This window comes from Camelus bactrianus, chromosome 22 (assembly GCF_048773025.1).
Source record: "Camelus bactrianus isolate YW-2024 breed Bactrian camel chromosome 22, ASM4877302v1, whole genome shotgun sequence".
NCBI lineage: Eukaryota > Metazoa > Chordata > Mammalia > Artiodactyla > Camelidae > Camelus > Camelus bactrianus.
The window spans coordinates 8,072,201-8,091,202 of record NC_133560.1 but is presented as its reverse complement, the minus strand read 5'-3'; the positions used below and the strand labels follow the sequence as shown (position 1 = coordinate 8,091,202).

The 19,002-nt window shown below is 50.9% G+C and overlaps 1 protein-coding gene across 3 annotated transcripts in view; it reads left to right on the top strand.

Annotated features, from left to right (window-relative positions):
* The first annotated feature begins 6,466 nt into the window (after positions 1-6,466).
* The window catches only part of CDHR2 (cadherin related family member 2), a 29,561-nt gene continuing 17,025 nt past the window's right edge, over positions 6,467-19,002 (top strand). The window contains exons 1-8 of one of the 3 annotated variants that reach the window (XM_074350244.1): positions 6,497-6,582; positions 6,945-7,043; positions 10,757-10,823; positions 11,085-11,156; positions 14,675-14,814; positions 14,924-14,977; positions 16,505-16,594; positions 18,378-18,467. In XM_074350244.1, the coding sequence (XP_074206345.1) occupies positions 10,772-10,823; positions 11,085-11,156; positions 14,675-14,814; positions 14,924-14,977; positions 16,505-16,594; positions 18,378-18,467 (498 nt within the window). In that variant the 5' untranslated portion in view covers positions 6,497-6,582; positions 6,945-7,043; positions 10,757-10,771. Of the gene's footprint in view, positions 6,583-6,944; positions 7,044-10,756; positions 10,824-11,084; positions 11,157-14,674; positions 14,815-14,923; positions 14,978-16,504; positions 16,595-18,377; positions 18,468-19,002 lie in introns of all 3 variants that reach the window. The other 2 variants (XM_074350245.1, XM_010946209.3) reach the window with 2 other exon arrangements.

Below are 19,002 nucleotides of genomic sequence, written 5' to 3'. Positions count from 1 at the left end.
AGATATTCCCATGTGCCAAATAATATTCTAAGTGCTTGACACAAATTAACTTAGTTGTTCCTTAAAGTCTGGTGACTGATTGAGGGAATATTATTCTCCCTGTTTTACAGATTTGAAAACTGAGGCATAGGGAGCTGAAGGGGTTTTGCTGAGAAGTGGCAGTGCCCAGGATTTCTGCTCAGCTTCACATCTAGAGCCTGCTTTTTCTCTCATTCTGGTTCATCCTTTAACAAACATTTTGTTTTCTTTTTTCTTTTCTTTTCTTTTCTTTTCTTTTCTTTTCTGTCTTTCTTTCTTTTTTAAATCAGAACTACATTTAGGCCAAATTTAGGGTATACTAGTTATACAGTAAAATGCACAAATCTTACTTACATAGCTGAGTGCATTTTTCATAAATGCATATCCCCGTGTGACTAAAATCCAGTCAAGATCTAGAACATTTTTACCACTCCAAAAAGTTCCCTCCTCCCCCCTGCAAGTCAGTTTCCTCCAGACAGAGCTACTTATCTGGTTCTTATCCCTACAGATTTATTTTACATGTTTAGAACTTCAGGTCGGTGGGATGGCTGGCTGTGTAAATGCTGCCTTGTTTTCATTCTGCACCATGTTTTTGAGATCCAACCTGTGGTGTGTATTAGTATTCTGTCCTCCCTCCCCCGGTCCTCCAGCTTTATTGAGATCTAATTGACATATAACATTGTGTAAGTTTCATGTGTATTACACTTATACAATACATTTGTATATTGCAAAATGTTTCCCCCAATAACCTTACGTCCTTCACCTACACAGTTACCATTTTGTTGTGTTGTTATGGTGAGAACATTAAAGCTCTATTCTCATAACAACTTGCAGATTATCTCATAAGTACTTTCAAATATAGGAGAGATACAATAGTGTTAGTGATAGTCACCTTGCTGTACATAAGATCCCCAGAACTTACTCACCTTATAACTGAAAATTTGTAATTTTTGACCAACATCTCCCCATTTCCACCTCCCCACCCCCACCCCAGATTCTGGCAATCACCATTCTACAATGTATCTAGGTATTTGACTTAAAAAGAATTCTACATATAAGTGAGATCATGCAGTATTTGTCTTTCTCTGTCTGGCTTATTTCACTTGGCATGATGCCCTCCAGGTCCATACATGCCATCACAAAATGGTAGGATTTCTTTATTTTTATGGCTGAATAATATTGCATTGTGAGATATATCACATTTTCTTCATCTATTCATCCATCGATGGTCACTTGGGTTGTTTTCAAGTCATGGCTATTGTGAATAATGCTGTAGTGAATCCCATGTCTTTTTTTTTTTTTTTAACGTGCTGAATGGTCTTCCATTGTATGAATGTACAATAGTTAGAAACCAATCCTTTGAACGCATGACCCCTGAGTTCCAGCCACTTTGGTCTTTCAGTTCCTCCAGGGGCTAGGGTCTTTCCAGAGTGGGGCTTTAGACACAGTTCCTTCTGCCTGGGCTTCTCTTTCCTTCCTCTTAGCCTGACCTACTCTGCTCTCACACAGAGTCTCCCTCTGTGGGAGCAAGGATGCTTATCCCTGCCTGGCCGGTGCCCATCGCCAAGCACAGTGCCTGGACAAAGTGAGCGTTCAGCCCTCATCTATTGAATGAACACGGAAGTGGCCGGGGGGTGCCCAGGAGGGCTGTGTGACACCAGCTTGCATTCCTTGAGGGCTCAGAGGTCTGTTCCATCTCAGAACTCCATTACCTGGACTGAAAGAAAACAGCCACATGTTATTGTACCTCCCCTATTTCCCTGATGTGGAAACTGAGGCTCAGAAGTGGAGAATGGCTTGTTGTAGGTCACACAGCCAAGAAAGGACATAGCTGGAATGTGAACCCAGGTCTGCCTGGCTGCAGCACCAGCCTGGGATGGTGGTGGTGGGGAGTGATGGGAAGGAAGAGCTGAGGGAAGGTTCTGGGGGAGTTGTCTCAGAGCAGCGAGGGGCAGCAAGGCCTGGTGCTCCCGGAATTTAGGCCCAGTGCAAGTGGCTGGGGCAAGTTTGAAGTCAATAAAACATGTACAGTTGGGGCCATGGAGTGGAGGTCATGGGAGGAGGTGAGTTCCCCATCACTGGAGGTGTGCAAGCCATGGCAGAACAGCCCATTAGAAGGGGTCCTTTAGAGGGAGTGTGTACCCTGGGGAAGGGGCTCAGAGGCCTGGAGGGAGGTGAGGAGCTGGGTCCCATGAGTCCCTAAGTTCTTTCTAAGGTGGAAGGCTTCAAGTCTCTGACACCAAAGGGCTACTCTTGGGCTTTTCCCTCAGCTGTAAAACAGAGCCAGAAAGGAAACTTACACTTTGCAAAGCCGTGTGCAACATGGAGGGACGATTGGAAGGCTGAGGAGGGACTGGACATATTCACAGCAAAGAGCCACACTCAGCCCAGGCTCTCCAGGGCACCTCTGACGCTGTATCCTGAGGGTGGGGAAGGGGGTGGGGCTCCAACTAGCAGATGAAGAAGTCATGGCTCAGAGAACAGTGGACGTCATACAGCTGATCAGAGGCAAGTGAGGACCTCCTTCCAACTTGATTGATTTCTGAGCACATGGTGAGTGCACACAGTAGGTTGCCAGCAAAGACAAGCAATGAAAAGTTTCTCTGGTCAAAAATTGAAAAAACCAAACTCCTAGGACATGTGTATCTGAATTGCTACCTCACATGCACACCCCTCCATCAGTGGCCCTGGACTAGTGCTTTACCTTGTTACCAATTGAAATTTATAACAAACCTATGGGTTGGGTTCTGCTGTTGTACCCATTTTACAGATGAGGAGTTTGGGGGTCAGGGAGATGCACTGCCTTGCCTGAGGCCCCCAGCTGGTAAGTGTTGGGGAGAGGATTATGACCCAGGTCATCTGAGTCCACATTCTGTCTGGCCTCTTATCCCTGCTTTGTTCCTGGCTGCCCACCACACCCTGAAGCTGACTCTGGGCCTGGGCCTGTTCCTCACACCTAGATCATCACAGCCCAGAGCCCAATGACCTTCTCAGATCGCCTTGTGGCAGGCAGACAGGTGCCTCTTGAGATGAGAAAGGCACCATCTGGCCACACCTGGCTCATCCACATACTGTCCAAAGGTCTGAGCAGACCAGGACACGCCCTGTGAGGGCCAGAGAGTGACTCAGAGCTGTTGGCCCCAGCAGTCAGAGCAGGGAGGGAGAGCAGGGGCTGAGGCTGGGGTCTGCCCTGCCCAGTTCTGGGCAGAGAGACCAGGCTAGCTCCCTTGGCCTGGGGCCTGGCAGAGTTGCCTACCACTTAGGCCACCCGTGATCCCACCTCATCGCTACAAAAACTAACATTCCCTGAACCTTCACTCTGGTTGGGCACCTTGCCAGGGACTTTAAATGCATGACGTCATTTCATCCTCACTATCGCCTTCCGAGGTAGGCTTCATCTATTACTTGTAATTTACAGATGAGGAAATTGAGGCTTAGAGAGATTCTGTAACTTGTTCCACTACAACTGAACCCTACCCTGACCCTAAACCTGATTTCTTAACAACTACGTTGTAATAGTCATGTCAAGTACTGTCCAGCCTCCTGCAGCATCCTTGGAGACACACAAGTGGAAATACCTCTTAAGTACTAGGAATTGCACCATGGCCCCCAGATCCTGGCTCCCTCTGTCTCTCTGTCTCTCTCTCTTTGTATGTGTGTATGTATGTTGGATGGATGCTGGAATTAATGGAGCCCAGATCCTGTTTCTCTTTTTGCCTTGGCTGCTGGCAAGCTCACATCCCACTCTATGGCCCACCTCTGACGCTTATCCAGAACTTCAAGGCAAATATTTAAATATTGTATGGACTCTATTCAGGCCTAAATTCACCTCATTTTTCTAACTTGTTTTCTCTTCATCCAGGTTTCTTCACTTTTTTAAGCTTGTTGTAGCACATATTTTTTCCAATTCTTAAAAATTGTGATGAAATATATATGACATGAAATTTATCATCTTAACCATTTTCTCAAATGTACAGTTCAGTGGTATTAAGTATATTCATATTGTTGTGTGAACATCACTGCTATCCACCTCCAGAACTCATTTCAGCTTGCAAAACTGAAACTCTGTACCCACTCCATCCTCCCCCAGCCCCTGGTGACTACCATTCTCCTTTCTGCCTGTGATTTTCTCTACTCCAAGTAACTCCTATAAGTGGAATCAGTTTTTGTCTTTTTATGACTGGCTCGTTTCACTCAGCATAATGTCCTCAAGGTTCATCTGTGTGGTAACATGTGTCAAAACTTCCTTCCTTTTTAAGGCTGACTAATATTCCATTGCACTGATAGGTCACATTTTGCTTATCCATCTGTCTGTTGATGGACACCTGAGTTGCTCCCACATTTTAGCCATTGTGGATGACACTGCTGTGAACACAGTGTATGCACAGCATATATATTTTGATCATCTGTTTTAAATTTAGGGGTTTGGGGAATAAACTTTCTATTAAAATGCCTGGCATATAGTGTTAATCAACACATGTATATATTAAGGGTAAGTCAGTTGTGGTGCCTGGCCAGGAGGAGAGAGCCACCCAGGATGATGACAAACAGTGGGCATGTGTCCTGAGAAAACTATGGTTTCAATGCCCTGGGGGCCCAGACAACTGGTGGGTGGGGTCCTTGCCACATGCCTGGCCCCAGGCCAGGAACAGTATCTCAATTATCTGATTTTATCCTCGCAAGAATCCTATGAAGCAAGTAATATTTTCTCCAGTGTGGATGTCCACTATCATGCTACAGGGAGAAGTGGGGACTCCAGGAGGCTTGACAAGGAGATGACCAAGCCAAGTTCAAACTCTGGCCTCTCTAACCTCAATTCTGTCTGTGCCCCTTTCTTAGCATCTGGGTCGGGTGGGAGAGGGATGGGGCACTTCCTGCCTTGAGGGGGATTGTCACCAGGACAGACCAATTCAACCAGGCCTAGCAGAAAAAGGAGTGTATTAATTCAGCAACTGAGGAGTCAGGTGGTGGATGGCTTCAGGCATGGCTACATCCAGAGGCTCACACACAGTCATGAGGAGTCCAGGTGTCTCTATTTCTTAGTTCTGCTTTACTCAGCCTTAGATTATTTCTCAGTAGACTTTACTCTCATGGTTGTAAGATGGAGAGCTGTTGGAAGTCACATTCCTACAGCTTAGACATCCCAGCAGGGAGGAGTGAGGTTCTCATTCTCAATAGTTCCAACAAAAGTCCTTTATTTGAGTCCCGTTGGTTCTCACTGGCGCAGCTTTGCGCACATGTTCAGACTGGAACCAGCAGCTGTGGCCAGCGGGTTGCTGTGCTGGACTGGCCAAGCCTCATCTCATGCCCCTCAAGGGATAAGGAGAGGGTGAGATGAGGAGATTCCCCAAAGGAAACTGGGTGTTGTTACCAGGGAAGCGGGGAGAGCTGCAGGGCAGCCAGCACAGGGGTGGGCAGGGGGAAGTGTGGAGGAGGCCCCATCGGGTGAGGAGAAATGAGGCGAGCCAGGGTAGGGCTCTCTCCTCATTGTAGGGCCTTGGTGTTGTGGTCAGAGATGATTCTTGGTTTATGGTCACTTCCCCTCTCTGAGCCCCACAACCTGTCTCTGTAGTGATCATAACAGTGCCTGCCTCTCCTGGGTGATGTCAGGCAGCAGAGAGACCATGATGTAAAGCACACAGTAGGTGCTCAATAAATGCTGATCCCAGCTCCTCAGGAGGCACAAGGATCTCCCCCTCAGGACTTCCCTGGAGCTGAGGGCATATTTGCATGCTTCAGGCCTCACTGAGTGCCTGCTCTGGGCTGGGTGTCTCCCTGGCCAGCCTCGCAGGTCCCTGGCATGGGAGGACCTAGCACCCCTGGGTCCCGACGCAGGCAGCAGGACTCAGAGAGGGGCGGTGACTTCTCTAAGCCTCCCAGCCAGAAGAACTCTAGGACCCCTTTCTCCTGTGTCGACATGGGGATGGTTGGACCTCTGAGGCTAGAGGAGGAGTTGGGGATTTGGACTCTGCCAGGAGGCCGTGGGTGCTGGGTTGGTACCTAAAGCCAGCCTGGAGGTGGATGAGCCCCGGGGGAGGGCAGATCCCTCTGAGGGCCTCCACAGAGGAGAATAATCGCTTCTCTGCGGAAACCTCATGTTTGCTGGTTACACTGTTTCACTAGTTCCCTCCCCTGACATTTCCTTTCTCACCTTCCCACAGGTCCCCTGCCACTGAGGACTTTTACAGCAGGGAGAGGACTGAGGGTCCAGACGTCACCCTCTTCATCCTTTCCACCTCCCGCCTGCCCCGGGGCTGGACCTGGTTCCTGTGTCCTCTGGGCTCTTCTCTGCCCGGCCCTGGCTCTGTGGCCTAGGCCTCCAGGCCTGCGGGCATTGGGGTCCATCGCCTTGGTCCTGCCCTCCTACCCGCTCCTGGGCTGCTGTCAGGGCCTCCTGAGGAGTCATTCTTTCCCAGGAGGTGTGGTCTCTGTCAGGGTTAATGATTCCTCAGGGGAGGCGGAGATGGTGCCAAAGTCTGCTGGCCGCACCACCACAACCCTGGACGGTGCCCACCTGTGCCCGCGGTGCCAGCCTCTGCCTCCCGGGCCCCTTCTGGGGCACAGGTAGGGACAGCACTGCTCTGCAGCAGGGGCGCGCCGTCTCCTGGCGAGGGGTAGGGACTGAGGAGGGTTGGTGGGGCCAAGGCGAGCTTCGGGGACACCCCCACCCCAGCTGGGTGGGAGCTCTGGGCAGAGGGAGCGCACACTGGGGCTGGGTTGGGCAGACCTGGAGTGAGTCCCAGCCTGATCACAAGGCCTCCGTTTCTTCTGCAGTTTGGGGCAAATGATGTCTATTGCCAGGGTTCTGATGGCTCCCTTCCTTCTGAGGCCTTGGGCAATTTAGACCCACTGAGGACTCTTCCGAGGATGAAAGGGAGGCAGGTCCCCTAGAGCAATCATTTCACCTCCCTGGGTCCCTTTCACAGGAAGCCCCGAGAAGTGAAGACAAAGGTGGCTGAGCCTGGAGCCGCCAGAGCTCCAACTCAACTCTTTGGGTTCAGATCCCAGCTCCATCCTGACTTCGGGTAGGCTCCATAACTCTCCTGGGCCTCAGTTTCCTCCTCATCTGTAGGATGGGGATGGTAACTATGCAGGAAAGAGGCTGGAGAGCCCCGGAGCAGTTCAGCCTGTGGTCCGTGATGGGGTCCAGTGCCTCCTCGGTCAGCACTAGGAAGTGTCCAGCTGGGACTCAGTACAGGCTGGCCCCCAACTCTGGCCCATTCCCAGGCCCCAGCACATGTCTTCGCCCTGGGGTACCGGGTGGAGACTCAGCTGAGAGCTGGGTGGGCCTGGGCCTCTTCCCCGAGGGAGAACTGCTGGGTTAGGGCACCAGGCACAAAGCAGGGGTCCGGGCACCGCTGAGATCCAACTGTTGGAAACAAGCCGTGAACAGTATGTGGACGCTGGTTCTCACTGGCACCCTGTTTCCCAGCAGGGAAACTGAAGCCCAGAGAGGATAAGGGCTTGCCTGGGGTGGCACAGAAAGTAAGTGGAATGCTGCAGTCTGAACACAGGACCCTTTGACTCCAGATCTGTCTGCCAGGGAAACAGCCTGGGGCTGGGACAGGAGGGGCTGCATCCCCTCCACTGGAGTCGAGTGGAGCCCAGACCAAGGCTGTCCCAGGAGCTCCTGATTTAGGAGCCAGTCTGGGTCTAATGCTTTGCCCCTTCCTCTGGGGCATCCCTCTCTGAACTTCTCTGGGCCTCAGTTTCCTTACCTGGTCTCTGGAACGATCATTCCTACAGCTGGGAAACAACGCTGAGAAGTAAAGGAGAAAGTGGAAGCAAAGGTTGTGGTCAGTTCGAGGTGGCGGTGGTGGCGCCCGCGTGTCTCAGGAGGTGGGGGGGCTAGAGCCACTCTAATTCACCTCCGCACCCTTTCCGACCTTTCCCCAAGCTCCCTTTGAGAGTAGGGGAATGGGAGGGGTAGCGGGAGCTTGAGGGAGGGGGTTTGGGAAGAAAAGAAGCTGTAACTTCCAGAACGTAGATAGTCCCCTTTTTCAGAAGGCAAACTGGGGAGGAGGGAGGAGGGAGGAGGGAGGAGGGAGGAGGGAGGAGGGAGGAGGGAGGAGGGAGGAGGGAGGAGGGAGGAGGGAGGAGGGAGGAGGGAGGAGGGAGGAGGGAGGAGGGAGGAGGGAGGAGGAGCTGCAGGGGCAGCTGTGCTGTGACTGGGCCCCAAGAAGGGGAAGCCTCCCTCACTCCCAGGCCTGCGGAGAGGGCTAGCCTAAGCCCCCTTGAGTCTCCTGCCCTGTCCAGCCCATGGGTGACTCCATTCACTTCTTGGTCACTGGTGCTTGCTGTGTCCCCTGCCCCGGCTGGGTTACCAGGAGCTTCAGGGCCAGAGGAGGGGCCACCAACACCTGAACTTGGCTCCATACCTGACCTCACTTTGGAGGACAGAGAATTTGCACAAATGCAGAAGACTAGGGGAAGTGTTCTGGGCAGAGGGGAGGGCATATGCAAATGTCTGGAGGCAGGAAAACCCGGTGTGTACTGAGAACAGGTGAATTCAGTGTCTCTGGGCCACAGGAAGGGGAGAGCAGCTTGTGTGGGAAGAGACCCAGCACCTGTGAGGCCCTAGCTTGCCAGGAGGAGGGAGGCATGGGAAGTGTGTTCTGCAGTCAGTGGGAGCCATGGTGGAGGTTTGAGCTGGGGAGTGGCTGTGCCCAGTGCCCGGGGGAAGGCTCACTGGTGGGGCAGGTTCAGCCTGTACCGTCCTGAGCTCACACGGGCTCTGTGCGTTTTTCTCAGGTGACCGAATCTAGGGGACGACGCTCTGAACTGTAGAACTTTGGCCTCATTATGATCAAATGAGCCTGTGTTTATAAAGGTCTCTGTGACAAGGAGGAGGCAGGATTGCCTGAGAGGCAAGGCAGGAGGGAGGGGGGAGTCAGAAGAAACTTCGATGAGGGCTGAGTAGAGCTGGGTGTGGGAAGGGGGCCTGGAGGCGGAGGCCGTTCTGCCTGCACCTGGACCCCCGGGGCTCTGCGCGGCCTGTGGGCAGAGTCTGGCTGAAGAGGAAAACCAAGCCTGGAAGGAGAGAGCACAGACGTCCTGCTCTGGGCTCTGATTACTGACTGGGTCACAGCCCTTCCCCTCCGGGACCACAGCGTGCTAAGGACGCCATTGTAATGGGTGCAAAGTTCCAGCCACAGCGAGCGTCCCTCCTTGCCAGCTCCCTTCCCCTCAGGACTGGATCCAAGGGCAGGCATCTCCCATCTTCCCAACTGCACTTTGATTGGCAAGGAGCACACCTGGCATACCTGTGGCTGAGCCCTGAGTGACTAATTGTCTTATGGCCGCTGATTCACCTCTGAAGGAAGGCAGCAAGAGAGCAAAAGAGCAAAGAAGTGAGGGGGCAGGTCCAAGAGCGCACCAAAGGGGCCCCAGGACTACCTGCATCCGGCCAGCGTTAAGCGCCCAGGGTTTTGCCCACACAGTGGGTGCCAGCAGCCTGCGTCATCACCGACGCCCAGCTCCATCTGCGTCTCTGCTGTCAGGCCGCCACCATTCTCATCACCCCACAGCCACCGCCACCACCAGCTCCGTCTGCATCCCCACCCTCATCACACAAACATTACCGTTGCGTCCATCCCCACCGCCTCACTGCCACCATCAGCTCTTGCATCCCCTCTGCCACCCCTACCCCTAACGCAGCTGCTGGCCCTCTCCCAAACCCACCTGCACAACCAGCTTCGGGACTGCCTCAGTCACTCCCTACTCTTCACCCTAACGCCATCACACCAGCACCTCCCACAGCATCGTCGTCCCCAAGCAGAGTCTGTCTCACCGAGGACTATGGCTCAACACACATGGGAGGCCTGAGGACTTATTAGTTTCTCCCAAGAAGCCAAGGCCATTCGCATATCCCACCCAAGCTCAGCGTAGCCCTGCTATCCAGCATGTGAGCTGTTCCCAGCTATCATCTCTGGGGACCTTGGGGAGCCACAGTTTTCACAGCCACTTCCCTGTGGGCGCTGGCTAGAGTCCCACTACAGGTAATGAAATACAGTCCTTGGCGTCCTCCACACACAGCCCCACCCTGTTCGTGACCTCTATGCTCACTCACAGAGCCTGGGCAGGATGATGGACGCAGGGGAGAGACGGGAGCAGTTTCCATGGTAACTGCACTGGAAGTAGCGGTCCTAAGGGGAAGACGGCCCCACGAGATGCGATGCGGAAGGAAGGGATCTGCATTTGCTGAGCAGCTACTGTGTGCCGGGCATTGAGCTGGCACCTTCTGTTCTCACACTCCTGATCCTGAGGGTGACAGTCTTGGTGACCAGGATCCTGCCTCAAGGCTGCACTATTGTTTCTCCATTGTTCCTCCCTTGTCTCTGCCTTCCCTCCCTTCCCTGATTGGCAGCTGTTTGAACCTGCCCTTTGGAGCTCAGGGAAGGTCAAGGAGGCTGAATGAAGCCTGTCACCTCTTGTTTCCTACAAACAAGAACCAGGGAACACGGAAAGATTTGCACCGGGAAGGCCCCCACAAGGTCCTGCTTGGTGTCAGTTTGATATGTTTGCCTGTTTCCCTGGTGTAACTACTTCTTCTTTACTATTTATCTGTTGATGGACATTTAGGCTTTGAATTGGTTGGTTTACATATGAAAGGAGGGTTTGCAGGCAGGTCGTTTGTTCTGTCTAGGAAATGGCTAGCTGCGGGAGGGGCAGTGTCTCCCAGGCCCAGCGGAGGGAGGCCTGGGCACCGCTGCCCCTTCCCTGATGCCTCTTCCCTCAGGTCCCTCTGGACGTGATGGCGTGGCGGTGGCTGTCCTGCCTCTTGCTTCCTGCCCTCGCTGTGTCTGGTAGGTACCTCCCCTCCCCCACAGGGCAGCACTAACCTGGGGACCCTGGGCAGAGCCCTCCAGGAGGGAGGTTGCTACTTCATCAGGAAACACCCTGCTCCTCTGGCCTAGGGAGGCCTGGGGAGGAATCCAGGCCCAGGCAGGTGAGCTGGGCTGCAGGTCGACCAGTGGGACGGGATGCAGACTCCCATGGGGACAAGTTGGGGGGGGGGTCAGTCTTTACAGGGGTGTCCAGATGTTTCAGCGCTCCAACCCTTACAGTGGCAGCCAACGTGGCCCCGACCTTCCTGTCCAACATGTCCATAGTGAGCCTGCCCGAGGACCTACCCGTGGGTGAGTAACCATCCCTGTGCCGAGACCGTGCCAAGCCCTCACCCACAGGATGGTCCCGGGGGCTCCCATGTGGGCTTGCTCCCCAGCCCTGCAGCTCCATGGCTCGTCACAGGGCAAAGGCGGCCTAAAGGGAGTTTGTTCCAGAAGTTTGTTTTCTCCTTTTCAGCTTTTGGGTCAAGGGTTCTCACATGGCATCAAATAGTTAAAACTCACGCCAGGAGAACATTCCTCCCCTTTTCCATCTCTTTCAGTCTGTCTGATTTCCCCGAGGAGAGAGTGTGCCCTTGCTACCGTTGTCTCTCTTCTGTCTCTCTCACTTGCTAATCTCTCTCCAGCCTCTGCTATTTTATTTTCCCAAACTGGGAGGGGAGGGGGAGAGAGAGAGAGAGACAGAGACAGAGACAGAGACAGAGACAGAGACAGAGACAGAGAGAGACAGAGAGCGAGCAAGCTGGTGAGTGCAGGCTTTAGGCTCAGAGCCTTTCACACACAAACACATCTCACCAGAAGGCACTGCCTTTGCCTTGTGTTTCTTGTCTTTGGAGCATTACCTTCTATCACTGGCAGGTAGGATGGGCTTTCCATCTACAGTAGCAATCTAAAGTTTGCTTTTAAAATAAATGTATTGACATGAAATAGGAATTCAGTTGCAAGAAGAGTCGTAAGTGACGAGACATGGATGTGGCACAGACCGTGGTGATGTACAGGACTGAATGACGTTCAGGAAACATCATTTCAGATGAAGCCGTAGGGACTGGATGCCAAATTCCCAGCAGGCAGGATGGGGGATGAAGAAGCAGAAAGGATAGATAGATGACTGTATTCGTTGGGATATGGGGTCAGCTGTGCAAAACAGACCCCAAGTTACAGAGGTGTAAACGAGGTCAAGCTTTGTTATTCTCACACAGCTGTCTAGAGCAGCGAGTCCAGGGCTGTTGGAGGCTCTGCTCCATCAGGCTGTTCCTCGCTCCTTGCTTCTGGTGTCAGGACCCTCCATCCGTGCCCAGGCTCTGCCTCCCCGAGGGCATGGCCCTCATCCATATGGTCCAAGATGGCTCATGCCATACCCTATTCCAGGGAGAGGTGTGCAGAGGAAGGGGCCAAGAAAGCTTGTCCCCTTCTCATAACGGGATTCCAGACTTTACACACGTTACTTCTGTTCACATCTCATTGGCCAGAACTTAGCTGCGTGCCCTAGCTGTAAGGGAACTTGAGAAATGAGTTTTGTTTCTTTTAATGGATGTGCTGGGGGTTGAACCCAGGACCTCATGCTTGCTGAGCATGTGCTCTACCACGGAGCTATACCTTTCCCCCAAGAAATGAGATCTTTATTTTAGTTGGCCGTGTGCCTAACTCAAAATCTAGGTTTCTATTAGTCTGAGAGAAAGGGGATTGTGAATATTGGGAGACAATTACAGTCTTTGTTGCAGTGTCAGAATTGGGACCGCAGGTATCTAAAGCTGCGGATGAAGCAAAAGGCTGCATCAAAGAAGGTGAACTCCAGAGTTGGCCTTAGTCTTGGTACATGAAGAAAGGATGGGCGACAGGTTTTGCAGCCACGAAAGCCACATCCATTTGGATGTGGTTGCCAGGACAGCAAAGTCTATTAAGGGTTATATTAATAAAGGTTTAAAGCCCGGAATGAGGGAGGTGATAGTCTCATTATATTCTGAGATGGCTTAATTCTTCCTGGAAGACTGAGCTGAAGTCAAACTATTTGATATCTATGAATGTCCTTTGTACAACAGAGAAGTAGTGTACACATGTTAATGATATTTTACATATATTTTCACATCTGTTTGTTCAAGGACAAACACATACACACACACCCCTCCAGACAAATGTCACAAATATATGTAACCCAAATGCCCTCAAGATCTCCATTCTCATAGATAATCCTTTAATTTCATGTCTGATCTCAGCCAGACCAAACAAGGGTCTTCTCTTTCATGATCACAGGGCCCCTCTCTGGACTTTCTTAAACCACAGAGTTATTTCCTCCTTCCTGAGATGACTTTTATGTCTCTCTTGGTGTGTGAAAGCATTTTCAGTCAGGTTTTAAAAAATGTTATTTAGATATTTTATTTTGAAGTATAGTATATGCTCAGGAAAGCACATGTAACTGCCAGGAAATAGGATCTTGCCAGCACCCCATCCCCTTCCTCCCCTTCTGGTCACTCCCCATCCTTTCTCTCCTGCACAGGGCCTGTTTTCCTGACACTAACACTGTACAGTAGTTTAGTATTGTAAGGTAGACTTTAAAAAAGATACACTGCGTTTCAAATATCAAATTCAAGTTTAGTAACAGAGACCTAACATATGTCTTTTATTTCTGGAGTGCTTATTGATTTGTTTGTTACATTTAATTTTTTTTAGACAGACTTTTGAAAAAGCCTTTCTTCCCTGACCCACCTTTCTATGACCATGGACAAATGTGTACAGAGAAGGATTAACACACACCCACTCCCCTCCCACATTTCCTTGGGTATGAAGGCCGTTTTGTGTTTTGATATTTCTGAATCAGGATGTGTCTTATATGTGAGATAGTCACTTAACACAGAATGACTCCACCCCAGCAGTCATTAAATTGACAGTGTGTCTCACAACCAAGGAAACGTAATGTAGACACTGACATTGTTTTAGCCCGATGGTCTTCCTGGAGGAGGGGGTGTGGGTGGGGAGAGATCAAGCTTCTAAAGAGTTTCTGGAGGAGCCAGGACTGCTTGAGCAAAGAAGAGTAGACTCCAGGTGTGCTGCCAAGACTGTCCCTGAAGGGCTGTCGTGCGCAAGACAGGGGGGCTGGTTCTCCCAGACCCTCAGGCTGGGTGCTGCCTCCCCCCCGACCCCAACTGCATTGTGCTGCAGTGTTCTGGCACTTTTGCTTTTATGCACCCCTTCCTCCAGAAAAAATATATTTAAAGTGTACATTTTTTAAATTGAAGTATAGTCAGTTTACAATGTTGTGTTAATTTCTGGTGTAAGCATAATGTTTCAGTCATGCATATACATACAGACTCCTTTTCATACCCTCTTTCATTATGGGTTACTACAAGATATTGAATATTGGTCCCTGTGCTGTACAGTAGAAACTTGTTGTTTATCTATTTTATACATAGTAGTTAGTATGTGCAATTCTTGAACTCCCAAGTTTATCCCTCCACCCCCTTCCCTCTCTGGTAACCATAAATCTGTTTTCTATGTCTGTGAGTCTGTTTCTGCTTTGTTAATAAGTTCATTTATGTCATTTTTTTTAATGGCGCTGGGAAAACTGGACAGCAGCATGGAAATCAATGAAGCTAGAACACTCCCTTACACCACACATTGTGTCATTTTCACATATATATACACACACTTCTTTATCCATTCATCCTCTGATGGGCATTGAGATTGTCTCCAGGTCTTGACCCTTCTGACTTTAAAGGAAATTAAATGTTCTTGTGGGCCTCGCGGGCAGCTCGGCCAGGTCAGTATTGAATCAGGCGGCCATGGACCCTGGGCATTCCCTGTCCCGTCTCCAGGTGCCGAGGCCTTCTGGTTGGCAGCTCAGGACAGGGACAATGACCCTCTGACCTATGGGATTAGTGGTTCCTATGCCTACTTCTTTAGTGTCACCCCGGAAACTGGGGAAGTGAAGCTGGCCAGCCTTCTGGACTATGAGGTAAAGTGAAGCAACCTGGGGAGTCTTGGTGCCGGGGGCGGGGAGATGGGGAGAGCCCTTGGGCCCCGAGCAGGGCTCACCCTGGTCTCTTTCTCTCTGCCCACTGCAGACGCTCTACTTGTTCGCCATCACCATCTCTGTGAGCGACGGTCACAACAACCCAGTGAGTCAGAAGTGGGGAGGGGAGGGTGGCCCAGGGGTCAGAGAGCAGGGGACTGAGGGCCCAGTTCTCACCCGGTCCCCCGTCTCAGATGAGCGGAGTGAGCCCCAGTGAACAAAAAACAAACTGAAGATCAATTTTTATCAAAATTATACTTGTCCATTTTAGGGTCATACAATCTTACAAGATTTTAATATTTATCATTAATTTATGTAATTAGATAAATATATTGTTTACCTTTTGTGTATCTATTTTGTATATCTATTGTATATCATTAATTTCATTATTAATTTATACTAACACACACATTAATAAAAAAACAAGTGCCAAATACCTCCCTACCCTCTCTCCACAGAGACCATCACTTTCAACCCCTTTGACTGAGTGGGTTGGTCTCAGTGTTCGTACCTTTCAATAACATGCTTTTATAGCTATGTCTCATGTCTGTGAAAGTTGGGTTTTTGTCTTTATAACCTATTCCCCGAACCCCATCCATTAAAGAAAAGATTGTTTTAATGACTTGGATATTCAAAAATACTTTCTCTCTGTAAATATTTTAAAAACTGCAGATGTGGGGAGGGTGTATCTCAGTGGTCGAGTTTGTGCTTCGCATACACAAGGTCTTGGATTCAGTCCCCAGCACCTCCGTAAATAAATAAAAATAAACAAAATTAATTGCCTTCCCTCACAAAAAAAATTTTTTTTAAACTGCAGGTAAAATTCAAATCCCCTTGGGGGAATCCTTCCCAGCCCACTCCCATGTGAGGTATCCTCCATCACTGTGTTCTTTTCTATGTTCGCTAAGCATTCACATACATATATGCATCCACGAAGAAAGATCGTAGTTTTTGGTGTGTTTTCTTAAACCCACATGGGATCCTTCTGCACATATGGTCTTGAACTGCCTTGTCCACTTAACAATCAGCTTTGTGGGGTGGGGGAGTGTATAGCTCAGTGGTGGAGTGCATGCCTAGCATGCACCAGGTCCCAGATTCAATCCCCAGTACCTCCATTAAAAAACAAACAAACAAATAAACCTAATCACCAATCAGCTTTGGAGCCCTTTCTGTGTCTGTACATGAGTCCCTCTTTCCTGTTTCCTGTATGTCTGTAGCCCAGTGTCGGGGTGAACCACCGTGCTTAGCTGGTCTCCTCAACACTGAAGTTGTTCACAGCTTTACGCTGTGGCTAACAAAGCTAAAAGGAACATTCTTGCAATAAGACAGACACATTTTAGATTTTTTAAAATGACCTAATGATTTCCACCGTGTACTCTCCAATGGTTCAGACGTGTGGAGAGAGAAAAACTAAATAAGGAGTAAATCCACATGAAGTGTATCGGAAGTTCTTTGTACAATACTTGCAACTTTCCTGGCCTTTGAAATGGTATCAAATAAAAAGTTACCCCTGACATTGCCTGATTGTTCACCTGAGAAGCTATGCCAGCTTGCACGCCCCTCCAGACACTTCTCACTTTGCTTTCTCAAGTGCCCACATTTTCTCGGCTCACCAGGGCTTTCTCACATACAGGTGCAGAAGGAAATGCAGGTGATCTTGGAGGACAGGAATGATAATGCGCCTGTTTTCCAGAACACTGGCTTCTCCACCAGCATCAACGAGGTAACATCTGCCTTAACGGGTGTATGAGTAGGCTACAGGCATCCCAGAAATCTGCTCAGAGTGGGAAGGACTAGAGAGCCAGCAGGGGATCCAGGATTGGACAGAGGACCTCCTAGAAGAGGCAACTGCAGGAACCAGAGTCAGGGCAGGCTACGTGTAACCCATGTACAGTAGTAACAGCAACATTCTGCAACCCATCAGACTGGATTGGGATTCTTTATATATAGATGGGGGGTAGGGGAGAGGAATTGATTTTCTCATGTAGCTGAAAAATTAGCAATATTCAGGCATGGCTGGATCCAGGTACTCAAGCCATGTCATCAAGAAGAGATTTCTCTCCACCTCTCAGCTCTGCTTCTCTTGTTGCCTCCATCCTGGAGTGAGGGAAGCAGGTCTCCCTTGTAGGGGTGGAAGTGTCCCCCAGCAGCTCCAGGCTCACATCCTGCCAGCTTTGCAAATGCAACACAGACTGTCTCTTTCTCAGTGGTTCCAGCCAAACCTCCAGGGCTGACTCTCTTTGGCCCATTTTGGGTCATGTGCCCATCAGTTGAGGGGTGTGGAATGCTCCAGTTGTTCTAAGGTTGCATCATGGACCTTCCCTTCTGAAGGGGGCAGTCCTACTTGAACTGTATGGGCAGGAAGGAGATTCCCCAGTGGTCCCCGAGCAGCAGACACAACACCACTCCTGAATTTTCATTACCACGTGGCTTCGAAGACATACAAGTTGTGGGGCCCTCCACTAGGCTGCTGAGGTCCAGACAGCTGTTGGACAGGCTCTGACCGAGTACCTACTGTGTGTCCGGCGCTGTCCTTGGTGCTGAGGATATCCAATGAAGACAGTCTTGGTCACCACCCTCAGTAGCTGAATCGACAAAGCATTAAACAAATAGGATTATTTTAGATGGTGTTGAGTTCTATGAAGAGCATAAAACATGACTGGGGAGGGGGGCTGCTTTAGGTTGAGCCAGTCAGGAAAGACTCCTCTGGGTAGGTGACATCTGAGCAGAACTAAATGGTGAGAAGCCTGGGCAGTGTATTCCAGGCATTCCAGGCATTCCAGGCAGGGAATGGCAGCTGCAAAGTCTCTGAGGTGGGAATCGGCCTGGAGTGCTCTAGGCATAGCCAGGAAGTTGGTGTGGGTGGAGGGTGGAGGGGGAGGAGGAGGTAAGGTCAGAGAGGTGTGCAGTGGAGAGGCCTGACCTTGGAGGGCCATGGAGGCAGTCTGGACCGTATCCTGGGCAGAATGGTTTTGAGCAAAACTGGCTGGTTTTGAGCATGAGAGTGATGTGGTCTGGCTCAACAACTTCAAAGATCTCTTTGGCCATCTTGTGGAAATAGTGAGGATGTGGACAGGTCCTGGAGGCAAAGGCCCCCCAAAAGAACCTTCCAGCTCTGCAGGGCGCTGTGTGGAACCTGCTGCTGGAGGCTATAGAGGACCCACAGGGATGTTTAAGCAGGGGCATGGCACCTCCTGGGTTCTGGAATGACCACTCATGCTGGGGCTGAGGGGCTTTGCAAATCAGAAGCCAGCTTAGGAGGCGGAGGGGCTATGTGGGGAGAGGAGGAGGGGGGCCCTCGATCCCTGCCTCCATCCAGATGCCTGCAGTGGCCCAGCCCAGGTGGGAAGGGAAGGGAAACGTCTGTGGAGCGCTGGCTTTCAGGTTCTGGAATATTTATCATTATCTTCATGGTACAGTTGGGGACACTGAAGCTCTGGGGAGGGGCGTGATGTGGCATTTAGGAGATGGATTGGAGCTTATAGGTGACAAGACCCTCATTACAGACCCTGCCGGTTGGCTCCGTGGTGTTTTCCGTTCTTGCCACAGACAAAGACACAGGGTCTGCCGGAGCCATGGTGTACTCCATAGAGAAGGTAAGTGTGTGTGGGTCCACGTGGGAGCGGGGGCCCACCGCTCCTCATGGCCACCAGGGGGCAGCATCTCCCACACAACCCGCAGGGACCTTGAGGACCAGGGGCTCAGCGGTGGCCCAGCCCTGTCCCCGCACCTTCCCCTGGCCCCCTCTGGACCTCACTTGGCCCGGCTGCCTAAGGAGGGTGCATGCTGCGGACTGGTCCCTTCTTCCCAACCTCTTGCCTGGGGCACTGCCAGGCTCTTGCCGGGTTGATGTCACCCCATGTGGTGGCTGAGGCACTCCTGGCTTCACAGAAGAGGAAATCAAGGCTCAGGGAGGTCCAGGGTCTTGACCAAGGGCACGCAGACAGTGAGGGGTGTGACCTTAATTCTCATGAAGACACACTTGCTAGCCACAGCCCGCGTCACTGAGTGCCCACGACGTGCCTGGCCCCTGCCTCAGCTCCCTTGACCATCCTTTCAAACCACTGAGGCAATATCTGAGCCCATTTCCCAGAGGTGGAAGTCGAGGCTCAGAGAGGTTACGTGAGCTTG